This window comes from Pongo pygmaeus, chromosome 1, assembly GCF_028885625.2.
Source record: "Pongo pygmaeus isolate AG05252 chromosome 1, NHGRI_mPonPyg2-v2.0_pri, whole genome shotgun sequence".
NCBI classification, from domain to species: domain Eukaryota; kingdom Metazoa; phylum Chordata; class Mammalia; order Primates; family Hominidae; genus Pongo; species Pongo pygmaeus.
Window position 1 is genome coordinate 80,638,337 of NC_072373.2, and position 15,539 is coordinate 80,653,875.

General features: G+C 36.0%; 1 protein-coding gene across 13 annotated transcripts in view; it reads left to right on the plus strand.

The window, feature by feature from the left end:
* CCDC181 (coiled-coil domain containing 181) overlaps positions 1-15,539 on the plus strand; it is a 66,163-nt gene that overhangs the window by 22,493 nt on the left and 28,131 nt on the right. For 4 of the 13 annotated variants that reach the window (XM_063648907.1, XM_063648912.1, XM_054495522.2 and 1 more), the window contains one exon: positions 13,581-13,720. In XM_063648907.1, coding sequence (XP_063504977.1) covers positions 13,604-13,720 — 117 coding nt within the window. In that variant the 5' untranslated portion in view covers positions 13,581-13,603. Of the gene's footprint in view, positions 1-11,016; positions 11,316-13,580; positions 13,721-14,283; positions 14,331-15,539 lie in introns of those variants that run through there. The other 9 variants (XM_063648901.1, XM_063648911.1, XM_054495549.2 and 6 more) reach the window with 5 other exon arrangements.

Consider the following 15,539-nt stretch of genomic DNA (forward strand, 5'->3'; position numbering starts at 1 on the left):
GCAGGCCATTGGGCAGCAACTTGCAAAATTGAGAATCTTTTGCCTATGGCTTCATAAAACAGAAAAGGATGATTTTCTTTTGTTAAGTGGCTTGACCCACACAGCTATGGCACAGCAAGCAGGGTCATCAAAAACTGCTCCATTCTTATGGAAGCTGCAGAGAAAGGGAACCTGAAAACCTAGTATGCTGGCAGAAAGGGTAAGAAATTCTTACCACACAAGTTTCTGGTCTCTCTGTGTGAGTCTGTTTGTGGGTGTGTTTGTAAATGTAAGTGTAACTGGTTGTCTCCTCTGCAAGGGTTTGATTAATATATTTTTTTTTTAAAAAAAAGGATTTGTGAGGCTAGTCTTAGGCTGTAGCAAATCTGGTACACTTTGTGCTAAAATTTGTCTTTCTATAATGGAGAGAGGGATATCACAGGATAGAACATGGGTTTAGGACACCTACAAGCCTGCTTTTCAAGCCAGCCTGGCAGGCTGGTGAGGTACAAACTTTGCTGCAGGTCCACGAAACCAATACCAGATGAATTTTCTCTATTTAGTTTTGTATCCTTAAGAGCTTAACCTTGCGACCATGTGGAAATACTTTCTTTTGGTCTCCAGAGGACAGGAATTTTGGGGTTCACGTCATAGTTAGCCCTAAACATTATCTTGCAAATGTTTACTTTTAAAACTGGGCATTGCACTACTTACCCTAGTACTCAGTATTTACCTTATAGTACACTGTTCCTTTAAATGTGGTACTAAAACTATAGATGACAATACTAATGCCTTTGCCATGCAAGCCTTGGAACCACAGCCAGGTCTGCATGAGTATGCTCAGACAGTTGCAAAGTGGTTCCACTCCTCTCTCCTTGGGTCAACACCTACCACCACTATGCCCCTGATCAGCAGGAAGAAGTTAGAATGGTCTTCACCCCTTTTCCATCTTCATTAGCCAACACGTTAAGATTAACATGTTATAAAACCCAAAGGGAGGGATTGAAACTGCCATTGCAAAATTGTAACTGAGACAGTGAAAGAGATGTGACCTAACCAACTCCACCTTGTTTCTAACCTCCAAGCTGTCCTTGTTCATTCCTGGGCATAGGCTGAACTAACTTTGGGAGGAACTTAGTTTATAGTTTATCCCTTTCCCAAAACAAATTTCCTTCTTGCCTGGGTGCTAGACTGCCTTTGTAGGACTAACATTAGCCACAGGATTAGAAATTATGGTTTAGGAGTCATGCAGCTAGAGGCTACAATATTTAAGGATACACTGTCCCTAAGATCAGTACCTGAGACATTTTGCAGACCCTGCACTTGATGGATCATCTGGCACCAGCCAGATCAATAAACTGGCTCATCTGATCTTGTGGCCCCCACGCAGGAACTCAGTGCAAGGAGACACCTTTGACTCCCTATGATTACATCTCTGACCTAACCAATCAGCATTCCTGGCTCACTAGCTTACCCCCACCCACCAAATTATCCTTAAAAACTCTGATCCCTGAATGCTTGGGGAGACTGATTTGAGTAATGATAAAACTCAGGTCTCCCTCCCGCCAAAAAAAAAAAAAAGTCAGCTCTGATGCCACACTTTGTAGAAATCATTTTATTGTCACTCTCCTCCTAATTAATTCCTCCATTTTTCAAGCTAAATCTGTACCTTGTGTGTCACACTGTGCTCCCTTTGTTTAAGCCTATTTCCTTTTTCAGTCTGTGAGCTCTTTCATGTAGAAGTTATGAATTATTCACCTCCCAGTGGGCCCGGAAGTTAAGGAGCTCAACAGGCTAAATTGAATGAAATTATTGAAAACTGATAGTGCTCTGCCTTATTAAAGAGGTAATAATGAAATCAACCTTTTTTAGAAGCTCAAGATTGTCACTATAGATTGTGAATTACAGATGGTGAATGACTGTACCATATTGCAATTTAATGTTTGTCTCTGCTCGCTGTTAGAAGAGACAAAAAAATTTTCTTTTAGTCTAGGTCGTCTTTGCTTTTCATTCTTTTTATTTTTTGTTTTGTGCATGTCAGTCTGTCAACCTTTGAGAATCACTTGAACCTGGGAGGCAGAGGTTTCAGTGAGCCATGACTGTGCCACAGCACTCCAGCTTGGGTGACAGAGCCAGACTGCTAAAAAAGAAAAGCAAGATGGCGTAAGATGAAATCTATTCCTCACTGTGCATGGAAGCCTCTGAAATACCACAAACATACTGTGAAAACTAATACAATCCTGATCTGTGAACAAAAGTTTCCACTGAAACTTATACTGTCTTTGGGATAGTTAAGCATATTTCTGCTGAGCTGTGAGTTCTTTAAAAGCATTTTTTTTTTTTCTGGTGTCAGAGTACCTACTTTTAACAACACAACTGTTTTTCTTTTTTGAAATTATCACGTCCTAATTTCTGGGCTGGGAATTCAGGGACCTGAGTTTATGAGACTAAAGTAAGTGAAAGGACTGTGAAAGACTGTCCTAAAAATGGCTCAAGCTTAGTTCACAAACTGTATTAGCTTTGCATTATTGCTTTCACATCTTTTACACTTGTTTTTGTTTACAGCTTGGTTTTAGGTGGTTGAGATAACTGGAACTCTGACTTCCATTTAAGTGGGGATGTTATTATGATTTTTACACTATCCATTTCATCTTTAATGCTCAGTTATATCGCACAAGAGTTCTATAATTGTAATATTTAACACTTATTTGAAATTGATACATTAATGTCTAAACTTTTCATAAGTTAAAATGTTTGATAATGTAGCAACTATTGTTCTTATAGAATTCCACACATAATTTTAAAAATTTTCTTTTTTTCATTTTGGAATATCAATAAAGATACTCCAGAGCCTACTTTCATCCTTTTGGAAAACTATGTAATGTAACAGTCACTGTTAAGCACTTTGTGTGCATCAGGAACTGGGCTAACTACATGGATTACCTCACTTAATCTTCACAAAAATAAGGCAAATATTATTATCTCTATGTTATTGATGGGGAAATTGCCCAGAAATTAAAATCTTCTACAGGCTAGTTAAACATAGGAGATATGAGCCATATATCAATCAATCCTGGAAAACCCATTTTTCTTACATGTTCAACTCCACAGTTATGGTTTGCCCACCATTCCATTAATACTTCTTGTAACATCTTTATTGTTGACATATAATTCATATACTAATACCATACAATTCAACTTTTAGTGGTCACCCACCCATTTCCCCTCAACAACTCCTTTCTTCCAGCCCTAGGAAAACACTAGTTCATTTTCAGTCTCTATAGATTTACCTATTCTGGACATTTCATATTAATGGAATTATACAATATGTGATCTTTTGTGTCTGGCTTCTTTCATAACATAATATTTATGTTTTCAAGGTTAATCAATGTTGTAGCATCTATCAGTACTTCATTCCTTTTTTTGTCTAAAACTTTTTATTGTGGTAAAAAAACACCTATCATAAAACTTATTATCTTAACCATTTTTCAGTGTACATTACCATGATATTAAACATATTCACATTGCTATGCAAACATAATTACCATCCATCTCCAGAACACTTTATTTTTTAAAACTGACACCTTGTACCCATTAAACAATAACCTCTCATTTCCCCTGCCTTAACAGGCTCTGGAAAACACGATTCTACTTTCTGTCTCTAAGATTTTGACTGTTCTGGGCACTTCATATAAGTGGAATGACACAATACTGTGTTTTTATGACTTTTTCTTGCCTAATTGCTCTGGCTAGGACGTCCAGTATTTTGTTTAATAGCAGTAGTGAAAGCAGGCATCCTTGCTTTGTACCTGATTTTAGATGAAAAGCTTTCAGTCCTTCACTATTGAATATGATGTTTGCTGTGGGTTTTTCATACATGGTTTTATTATTATTTTACCTAGCATAATGTCTTCAAAAGTTCATCCCATTGTAGCATATGATAGAATTTCCTTCCTTTTAAAGGCTGAATAATATTCCATCGTGTATATATACTACATTTGCTTATCCATTCATCTGTCAATGGTCACTTGGGTTGCTTCAACATTTTAGCAATTGTGAAGAATGCTTCTATGAACAAGAGTGTACGAGTATTTTTTCAAGATCCTGCTTGCGGTTATTTTGGGTATATGCTGGGAAATGGGATTGCTGGATCATATGGTAATTCAATTTTTAATTTTTTGAGGAATTGCCATACTGTTTTCCATAGCAGTTGTACCATTTTACATTCACACTAACAGTGCATAAGGGTTTCAATTTCTCCACATCCTTGCCAATATTTATTTTGTCTTAATAGTAATCTTCCTAATGAGGGTGGTATCTCATAGTGGTTTTGATTTGCATGTCTCTAATAATTAGTGATATTTAGCATCTTTTCATGTGTTTCTTGGCAATTCATGTATTTTCAGAGAAATGTCTAATCAAGTTCTTTGTCCATTTTTTGAATTGGATTGTTTTTATAATTGTTGAGTTTAGAAGGTCTCTGTTTGTTATGGATATTAATACCTTGGATACCTATGAACATTAGATATATCATTTGCAAATATTTTCTCCCATTTCATAGGTTGCCTTTTCATTCTGCTGATAATGTCTAGTGAGCAAAAGTATTTAAAATGCAATAGTACTTAATATTTGTGCAGTCCAATTTGTTTACTTTTGCATGTGCTTTTGGTGTCATATCTAAGAAATTATTGTCAAATCCAATGTGGCAAAGCTATTGCTCTGTTTCCTTATAAGAGTTCATAGTTTTATTTCTTACATTTACATCTTTGATCCATTTTATTTTTGAATGTGGTATGAGGTAAGGGTCCAACCTCATTTATTTGCATGTGGATATCCAGTTTTCCCAGAACCATTTGTTGAAAGATGATACCCTTTCCCCACTGAGTTTCATAAAACCCTTGTGAAAAATCATTTGACCATATATGTGAAAGTTTATTTATGACCTCTAAATTTGATTCCATTGGTTTATAAAGCTGTCTTTATGCAGTACCACATAGTTTATATTATTTTAGCTTTATAGTAAGTTTTGAAATCAGGAAGTATTAGTGCTCCAACTTTGTTCTTTTTCAAGACTATTTTGGCTTTTGGGGTTCCTTGAAATTACATACAAATTTTAGAATGGATTTCTTTATTTCTGCTTTTCTGAGATTTTTATACGTATTACACTGAATCTGCATATCTACTTTGGGTAATACTGACATCTTAATAATATTGTCCTCCAATCCATTAACATGGGATAGCTTTCCATTTATCTGTTTTATGGTTTGCATTGTATGCATCTTTCACCTATTTAGTTAATTCTTAAGTATTTTATTCTTTTTGATACTATTGTAAATTGAATTGTTTTCTTAATTTCCTTTTAGATTGTTCATCATTAGTGTATAGAAATACAACTGACTTTATGTGCTGACTTTGTCTCTTGCAATTTTTGCTGAATGTATTAATTCTAATAGTTTTAAAAATGATATCTTGAGGGTTTTCTATGTATAAGACCTATCATTTGCAAACAGAGATAATTTCACTTCTTCCTTTCTAATCTGGCTGCCTTATATTTCTTTTTCTTGCCTAATTCCTCTGGCTTGTACTTCCAGTACTATGTTTAATAGCAGTAGTGAAAGCCGGCATCCTCATCTTATACCTGATCTTAGATGAAAAGCTTTCAGTCTTTCAGAATTGAGCATGATGTTTGGTGCGGGTTTTTCATATATGCCTTTTATTAAGTTGAGGCAGTATCCTTCTATTTCAAGTTTGTCTGTTTTTTTAATCATGAAAGAGTGCTGAATTTAATGTTTTTCTGCATCAATTAAAATGATCATTCAGTTTTTCTCCTTCCTTCTGTTAATGTAGCATACTGCATCAATTTTTGTATGTTAAACCACCCTTACATTCTAGGAATAAATCCCTTTTGGCCATGGTGCAGTATCTTTGTAATATGCTGCTGAAATCGGGTATTTTGTAGAGGATCTTTGCAAATCCCTTGCATGTGAAGAGTTGCTTCTTTCTTGTCTTTTGATAGTTTGATGGATAATATGCTTCAGTGGAGGTTTGTTTGAATTCATCCTACTTGGAGTACATTGAGCTTCTGTGATGGTCATATTCATATCCTTTATTAAACTTGGGAAGTTTTCAGCCATTATTTCTTCAAATTATCACACTACTTCTTTCTCTTTTCTCAAGGACTCCCACAATGCATACTGTGGTCCATTTGATGGTGTTCTACAGGTCCCCTAGGCTCTGTTCACTTTTAACTTTTTAATTTTTTTGTTTCTCAGATACAACAATTTCAATTGTCTTATCTTTAAGTTCACTGATTCTTTCTTCTGCCTGCCCAAATCTGCTTTTGAATCCCAATAGTAAGATTTTCATTTCAGTTGTACTTTTCAGCTCTAGAATTTCTTCGATTTCTTTTTTAGTTTTCAATTTATTGACATTTCCATTTTGTTTATATATTATTTTCTTCACTTTCTCCACATCTTTCCTTCGTTATTTGAGCATCTTTATGATTTAAGGTCTTCTCAGGTTTTTTTCTGAGTTTATGCCTTTCTCTGGGTGTTCAATTTAACTTTATACTTTTCTCTGTAAATGTAGTTGCTTTTTCATGTCTTAGTCTTTAATGTTTGTTTTCCAAAAGGAAGAAAACAAGGAAAATTCCCTGGAAGTTGCTTCAGCTGGAGGAGTAAAAGCTTACAATGGTGAGGGAAGGTGCAACAACAATAGTGGCTACCTCTGTGTTTGCATCTCCTTGATCAGAAGCAGTAATCAATTATCAGAACATAGACCCTCATAAATAGGAGGACAGGGTCCTTACTGCTCACTGACTCTCATGAACTATGTGCAAGCTGCTCCTGCAAGTAATGCAGACAGCCTGCTAGGGAGCTGGGGTGTGGGGTTGGGTAGTTGATACTGAACTAAGAGCTGAAATTCACCAAAATAAATTCAGTTTTCCGTCCAAGCCTTCCCTTGAAAGTTGCAAGCCTTTAATAGACTCCACAGTTCCAAAATACTTACAAGAGATAGGTTTTGACAGTGCAATTGTTTTTCTAGGTGGGGAGATAGATTCCTGGTGCTTCCTATTCCACCATCTTTTTAGAATCCTCCAGCAGTAGTTCATTTATTTTTATTGCAGAATAATATTCCATTGTATAGATATATAACATTTATCCATTCATCATTTGATGGACATTTGAGTCATTTCCACTTTTGGCTACCAAGCATGCTGCTATATCCCAACCAGGCAAGAGAAAGAAATAAAGGGCATCCACATGGGTAAAGAGGAAATCAAAACTGTTGCTGTTTGCCAGTGACATAATCATATACTAGAAAACCATCCCAAAAGATTCTAGAACTGATAAATTAATTCAGTAAAGTTTCAGGATATAAAATCAATGTACACAAATCTGTAGTGAGGCAGGAGAATAGGGTCTGGAGGCAGGGAACCTAAGGCCATTTCACACTGACTTCCTAGAATGCAGTTGAAAGGAAAACCCTAACTTGCCATGCCTAAGTAACAAAAGGACCAGAGGCTACTTCCTTGGCAAATCCCCTTTTCTGCAGATGGGAAATTGAAAGTACCCCTGATTGGCTGCAAAGAGCATAGGAGTGTAATGTTTGCATAGGAGTGTAACTTTGTAACTTCACTTCAACCTCTGATTGGTTGCTTTCCACAACCAATCAGACTGATTGTGGGCTACCACTTCATTTACATGGGGTGAACCAATGTAAAGTGTCCAATGGGAAACCTCTAGGGGATATTTGGACCCAAGAAGATTCTGTATCTGGAGCCCTTGAGCCACTGCTCATGCCCGTTGCCACACTGTGGAGTGTACTTTCATTTTCAATAAAAATCTCTGCTTTTGTTGCTTCATTCTTTCCTTGCTTTATTTGTGTGTTTTTTCCAATTCTTTGTTCAAAATGCCAAGAACATGGACACCCTCCACCGTAACAGTAGCACTGCTATATACCAACAACAACCAAGATGAGAATCAAATCAAGAACTCAACCCCATTTACAATAGCTGCAAAAAATAAAATACTTAGGAATATACCTAACCAAGGAGGTGAAAGATCTCTACAAGGAAAACTAAAAAACACTGATGAAAGAAATCATAGATGACACAAACAAATGGAAGCAAATCCCATGCTCACAGATGGGTAGAATCACTATTGTGAAAATGACTATACTGCCAAAAGCAATCTACAAACTCAATGCAATTCCCATCAAAATACCATTATCATTCTTCACAGAACTAGAAAAAACAACCCTAAAATTCATATAAAACCAAAAAGGAGCCTGCAGAGCCAAAGGAAAACTAAGCAAGAAGAACAAATCTGGAGGCATTACATTACCCAACTTCAAACTATACTACAAGGCTACAGTCACTAAAACATCATGGTACTGGCATAAAAACAGGCACATAGACTAATGAAACAGAATAGAGAACCCAGAAATGAAGCTAACTGATCTCTGACAAAGCACACAAAAATATAAATTGAGGAAAGGACACCCTATTCAACAAATGGTGCTGGGATAATTGGCAAGCAACATGTAAAAAAATGAAACTGGATCCTCATCTCTCACCTTATACAAAAATCAACTCAAGATGGATCAAATACTTAAATCTAAGACCTGAAACCATAAAAATTCTAGAAGACAACATTGGAAAAACCCTTCTAGACATTGGCTTTGGCAAAGACTTCATGACCAAGAATCTAAAAGCAAACGCAACAAAAACAAAGGTAAGTAGATGGGACTTAATTAAACTAAAAAGCTTCTGTATAGCAAAAGAAATAATCAGCAGAGTAAACAGACAACCCACAGAATGGGAGAAAATCTTCACAATCTATGTATCTAACTAAGGACTAATATCCACAGTCTTCAAGGAACTCAAACAAATCAGCAAGGAAAAAACAAATAATCTCATCAAAAAGTGGGCTAAGGACATGAACAGACAATTCTCAAAATAAGATATTCAAATGGCCAATAAAGAGATGAAAAAATGCTCAACATCACCAATGATCAGTGAAATGCAAATCAAAACCTCAATACCATACCACCTTACTCCTGCAAGAATGGTCATAAGCAAAAAATAAAAAAAACAACAGATGTTGGCATGGATGTGGTGAACAGGGAACACTTTTACACTGGTGGTGGGAATGTAAACTAGTACAATCGCAATGGAAAACAGTGTGGAGATTCTTTAAAGAACTAAAAGTAGATCTACCATTTGATGCAGCAATCCCACTACCAGGTATCTACCCAGAGGAAAAGAAGTCATTATGTGAAAAAGACACTTGCACACGTTTATTGCAGTACAATTCGCAATTACAAAAATAAAGAACCAAACCAAATGCCCATCAACCAACCAGTGGATAAAGAAAATGTGGTACATATACATACCATGGAATACTACTCAGTCATACGAAGGAATCAAATTATGGCGTTGTAGCGACCTGGATGGAAATGGAGGTTACTTCATCATTATTCTAAGTGAAGTAACTCAGGAATGGAAAACCAAACATCATATGTTCTCACTTATAAGTGGGAGCTAAGCTATGAGGATGCAAAAGCATAAGGATGATACAGTGGACTTTGGGGACTTGGGAGAAAGGGTGGGAGCAGGATGAGGGATAAAAAACTACATATTGGTTAGGAGGCCCAGGTGGGCGGACTGCCTGAGCTCAGTTGCTGGAGATCAGCTTGGGCAACATGGTGAAACCCCAGCTCTACTAAAAATACAAAAAGTTAGCCAGGCGTGGTGGCATGCCTGTAGTTTCAGCTACTCTGGGGGCTAAGGCACAAGAATCGCTTGAACCTGGGAGATGGAGGTTGAAGTGAGCCCAGATCATGCCACTTCACTCCAGCCTGGGTGACAGAGCGAGACTCTGTCTCAAAAACAAAACAAACGAACAAACAAAAAAACTCTACATATTGGGTACAGTGTACACTGCTCAGGTGATGGGTGCACCAAAATCTCAGAAATCACCACTAAAGAACTTATCCATGTAACCAAACACCACCTGTTCCCCCAAAACCTACTGAAACTTAAAAAAAAAAGCTGCTATCACCCATTATTTGAAAAATACAAATTTAGGGGGATGGTCAGAGGAAAAAACTATTAACCTAGGAGTTCTGAAACCTAGGGTCTACTTCCAGCTTTGGTAAGTAACTCTACAACTCTACATCCGTTAAAGGAGATTTGACTAAAATTCCTTCAACCTTTAGCAGTGAATAACCTTTTTTGGGGGCATCTTTTTTCAAGTGCTGAAGCAGTAGCAACACTAGGTCATTAAAACTACACCACATCTAGGAAGTGCACTCAATATTACAATTCATTTTAACCTTCCATTTTAAAAAACCTTAAGTCTATAACTTGAAGAATATCTAAAAATTTAATTTTACATTGCCTCTCTTGGAGAAAAGGTACTCTCCATCATATCAAGTGATAGAAATCCTAATAATAAACAATTTAAAAATAATCCGAACACACTGGATTGTACCGAGGAAATATTTTTACTTCTCCCAGTTCTTATTTATTTCTGGCTGGGAATGGATAGTTGTTAAAATCTTCTCAACTTTCACCACAATCTAAATTCATCTTGCTTTGCCTTTATACATAAAGATAAGCAGAATTTGAGAAAATTGTAGTTGACCATTTTGACATGCCTCAAAGCTGGAGCAAAAATCCTGTTTTCTTTGGCAACTCTCTTGGGTAAAGTTTGGGTTTTGATTAGGAAAAAAAGAAGCTGAGGGTCAAAAATATGATAACTAATTAGCAATTTGCTTATCTACTAATGAAAACTAAAAACTACTTTTTTACGTTAACTACGAAGCACATAACATAGAGAAATATAGTTTTAGAAGTTGTCCTAAGAAATTCTAAATCTGACGAGAGACAGCTACAAGAGGGAAATTTCACAACCAACACAGCGGCACTTTGCGAGTCTCTGATAACGTTAGTGATGGCGTGGATTCCTTAGTCGTCCCCTTAGAAACCTCAGCTTCACTGGACCTTTGCAAGCACCGGTATGGGTGCCGGGAGGGGTCGGTGTTCTGAGGATATCGCGTGCGCCTGCGCGGGTTTTTGTCGCTCTCGTAGTTAGAGAGGCCCGGATGGAGGACGCAGAGGCACGGTGTTGCCATGGCAGTGTGGTCCTGGCTGCCGCGGAGGCAGGTGCCGGGGTCTTCTTTGCCTCGATGTGAAGAGCTTAGAAAGAGGAGGAGAGAAGAACTCCCCCGGCCATCTCTGTGATCCCAGCCGCCGCATTTTACACAGGCAGGAGGGATATAGAGGGAGAGAAGGGAAGGACGAAGCGGAGATATTAATGGTGGGATAGAAGGTAAAGGTATAAACGTCTGGTATAGCTGGGAGGGAAGGTAGGTAGTGAGGAAAGAAGCTTTCTGGTGGCGCCTTATCCTCTGGAGTCCGAGGTCCACCAAGTCCGGCACTGGTGGGGAAGTCTGGTAACACCTTGCTTCACTATGTATGAAGGAAACTCGTCTGAGCGTAGCTTAGACTAAGTTTTTGTCATATTCTTTCCCCTCTCAAAGTTATTGAACGTGGAAAGTAATAATTTTGTCCCTGGGAGAAAAAGTCACTCCCGAAATTGTAGCTTCCATGAGGCAATGGTATTCATTTCGTTGATGGTACCTTGGGATCCTGAATACAGATTTAAATTATCACCTAAAGTTCATAAAATATTTATCATCATACTTTGTGACAGTTTATGATTTTTTAAAAACTTATTTATAGGATCACAGTCTTGGCAGGATACACAGGAATAATGGGCCAGATGGTTTCATGATGTATGGATTAGTTTTTGCTTAAGTACTTTATATTAAAAGGCATTCTCTTTGACATGCTTTCAGTTCTTAGATTTTTAAGCAAGCATATGTTTAAAACGCTGTAAGACGGGACTCAATTATTTAAACTATTTTTGAATATCCTGAATTTTGGAAGAAAGTTATCAAAATTATGTATACATATGGACTTGGTTTAAGACTCCTACTGAAAGATCGGCAGTTAACCTATCCACATGGGATTTACCAGACACTCAGGGAGGAAGGAATTGATTTCCGTCTCTTACTACAGTTCCCTACTAAGAGGGTAGAGCTGGTCTAAGCCACTTACCTAGATTTTTACTGATGATAAATGTTGAAATTTAAATGTGTGAAACTCACAAGCATAAAGTAGGAAGTGTTAAGTGATTTTGTTTGTGTAAGATGTATTTTTGTTCTAGCTTGTTGATTGTGTACCATATGGACAGTACCCTGGAGATGAAGATTAAAAGAATTGAAGGGGTTGAATATCCTGTGACGCATTTGAAAAAGGCTTAAGGGATTTGATAACCAGAGTTTGTAATTTATGTTCTTTGTTTACTTGAGAACCAGTCATGAGGGTTTTTTTTTTAAGTTACAGGAAAAGAATTGCACTTCAGATTTGATGCGACTTAATTTACTTCTCAGAGTTACCTTAACTATGGCTTTTTTTCCTTTGAATTATGGCATAATAGTATGACTTAAAGACCCCTAACCTGTTAAATTTTTAATTACTGTGTTTTTAATTTATTATACAGATCTTATGTTTTCATTTTAAATTTTAGTTTTCATGTGGGTGGTATTCTCTGTAAACAATAAAACGTATCTACTAAAGTCTTCAGGCAACCATTTATTTATAAGTTCAGAACTATGTTTATTATAAAATAAGGGAAAGCACTGAAGAGTTCCAAGGAAATATTCTTATAATGTTTATGTAACTCAAACATCTTAAAATAATAAATTTCAAGATCCCTGCTCTGAAAAAAAAACTGGTTATTCCAAGGCATTGTGACTGTGAAAAGTACTATTTTTACTGTAAGTATTTTGGATTACAGTGAGTTTTATTCTGTATCATTCATGGTGCCCTTGCTTTTAATTCGTAGGTAGTTAGACATAATAACTTTAGCAATTTAGCTTGTCTTGCAGTTAGGAAGTGAAACTCACCCTGAAGTGTTGATTTGGTTTCTCCAGATTGCTTCAAAATTTGCGCTCAACCTGATTTAGAAATTATTGAAGGGCTTACTTTTGAGTCCTTTAGCAAATCTATTTTGTATTTTTAGTTTAAAAGAAATAAATATCTGGAAGGAATTATAGTCCAATGAATAGTTTAGAAAAAAATAATGATTATCCAGTTGAACAATTAACAGTTATTTTTGAATAATAATTAAGTTGAATAACAGTTATTATTCAGTAATAACTTAGTCTGGCCAAAGGTTTGGGGAGAACAAAGCGAAGCTAATGGCTAAAATAGCTTCTGGATTATTTATTAATTCAGCGTACCTAAAGTGTACCGAAAATTAACTTTATCTTGAGAGGGAAAAGGAACCAACATCAATAACTATTTGGGGAATTGGGGGAAAGTGGGAGAGTTCTTAGGAATGTTTACCTATGGAAATGTCTTGCCATTGCAGATCTCTCTTTTATGGTGTATTCAAGTGCATGTTCATTTTGAACATTCCATTTTGTGTTTCTCTGTGTTAATTAGCTTACCTACAGCATTAATCTCCATACTCCATTCCTCCTCTAGAGCAGGCATAACATATACCTTATCTTTTAAAATCTTATAGCATATTTCCTTCACAAACAGAAAATGAATGAAAATAAAGATACTGATTCAAAGAAAAGTGAAGAATACGAAGATGACTTTGAAAAGGACCTGGAGTGGTTAATTAATGAAAATGAAAAAAGTGATGCCAGCATAATAGAGGTATATATTGCCAACAGCATTCATAATAATTATATTACAAAGTGCTTTGCAATTCTTTAAGGTTTTCACATTATTATCTCATCTAAACATCACAAAATTTCTTTGATCTACATTGGGCAAATTACTATTATCCTCATCTTAAAGATAAGAAAAATGAGGCATAGATTGCTTAAATGTTGTATCCTAAGGCATAGGGCAGGTTAGTGAGAGAACAGTTATTACACTAGCATTTAATAAGCTAAAATGACCATTATAAAATTATAATTTAAATAATATAAATAAATAGTAAAATCATGATTTATTGCATCGAAAGTAAAAAATACAGTTAATTCCTACTTTCTGTGAACTTGGGTAAAATCATGGGGTTATGCTATTAAAATAAATGAAAAATAAAGCAAATCCTCTAAACACATGACCTTTTAGCTAATATTTAAAACTTTAAGACTGAATTAGCTCTTCTTGGCAATGAATATAGAGAACAAAGTAAAGGGTCAAAGTCTGAGTCACAGGAATACTCCTAGGAGAAGTGGATGCATTAAGCATGGTCATATACTATTTATCAGAGATGAAGAAAGGAACTCCAGGAAAATTAACCAGTTCCTGCATCAAGGTAGGTTATTTCTCTCTCTCTTTACATGTGTATAATGTGTATATGTATTTCTGTAAAACATATATATGTATATATGCATATGTATGTGTGTATATATATGTATATACATAAGTTAGTGTCAATAAGTAGGAAAAGGAATAACACTGGGAAAATAGGTGACATCAGAGGGATAATGATCAGAGTTATGGCAGAAGCCAGTTTTAAAGGTGTTAAGGAAAAGACTATGAGGAAATGCAGGTTTTATATTACAGATCTCTTAGTTCCATTTTGCTTTCTTATATAATGGAAAAGACAAATGGGATACACAATATTTGAAGATGGAAACAGAGTCAAAAGTGAAGATTTTTCTAAGATGGCTTTTAAATGGGAGTTTTATGCATCCTAACAGAAAAATAAGCAGAATGAATAGAGGCAGATACCCAGAGTGGTAAGGTTGAACCAATTTCTCAAGACTGGAAGGGTGTGAGATCCAAAGCACAGTGTGATAGAATTAGAGAGGTAATAGGGATGATTTATTGTTTCATTTTCTAATTCAACAAGTATTAATGATCACCTGTCATATCAGAGGCTGTTCTAGGTGCTAGGGATATATATAGCAGGGATAAAATAAAAGTGCCGTTATGAATCTTACACATTCCAGTGGATGATTATAATAACCTCTTTTGAGGCTTTTGAGAAAAGGGGATGACTGAGCTAGAGGCACATAAGAGGGTCGGGGGAAGATTTTTTTGTAAAATGTGGGTTTTCAAAAGACAAGAAAAGCTAAAGGAGAGTTCAGAAACAGAGACTATAAGAATGAACCAGAGATCTGCCATCCTCATGATATTGGAAAAATAAAAAAGAATCAACTAGAGAAACAAATAAGGCTAAAATGAACACTTGTGATACAGAGATCTTTGTTAAATCATAGTTATTTGGCAGTCATTTAAATGGGCCAGGTTTATTTGCTTATTAGACATCTGACTATCAGACAAGATGACCTTCACTATCACACAGGATGACCTATGAGCAAATGAAGGAGGAAAGTGATTTTAAGGGGTTGAAGAGAGAAGCATGTAGTAGCTCCCATAGAACTGCTTTAGGAGGGAGAGAACTTTGACAAAGAGAAAAAAATATATATATATAATATTTATATACATTTATATATCTTTTTTAATATATATATAAGCTTTTAGTTAGATACAGCAGAAGTGGAGTGGAGTTTTGTGC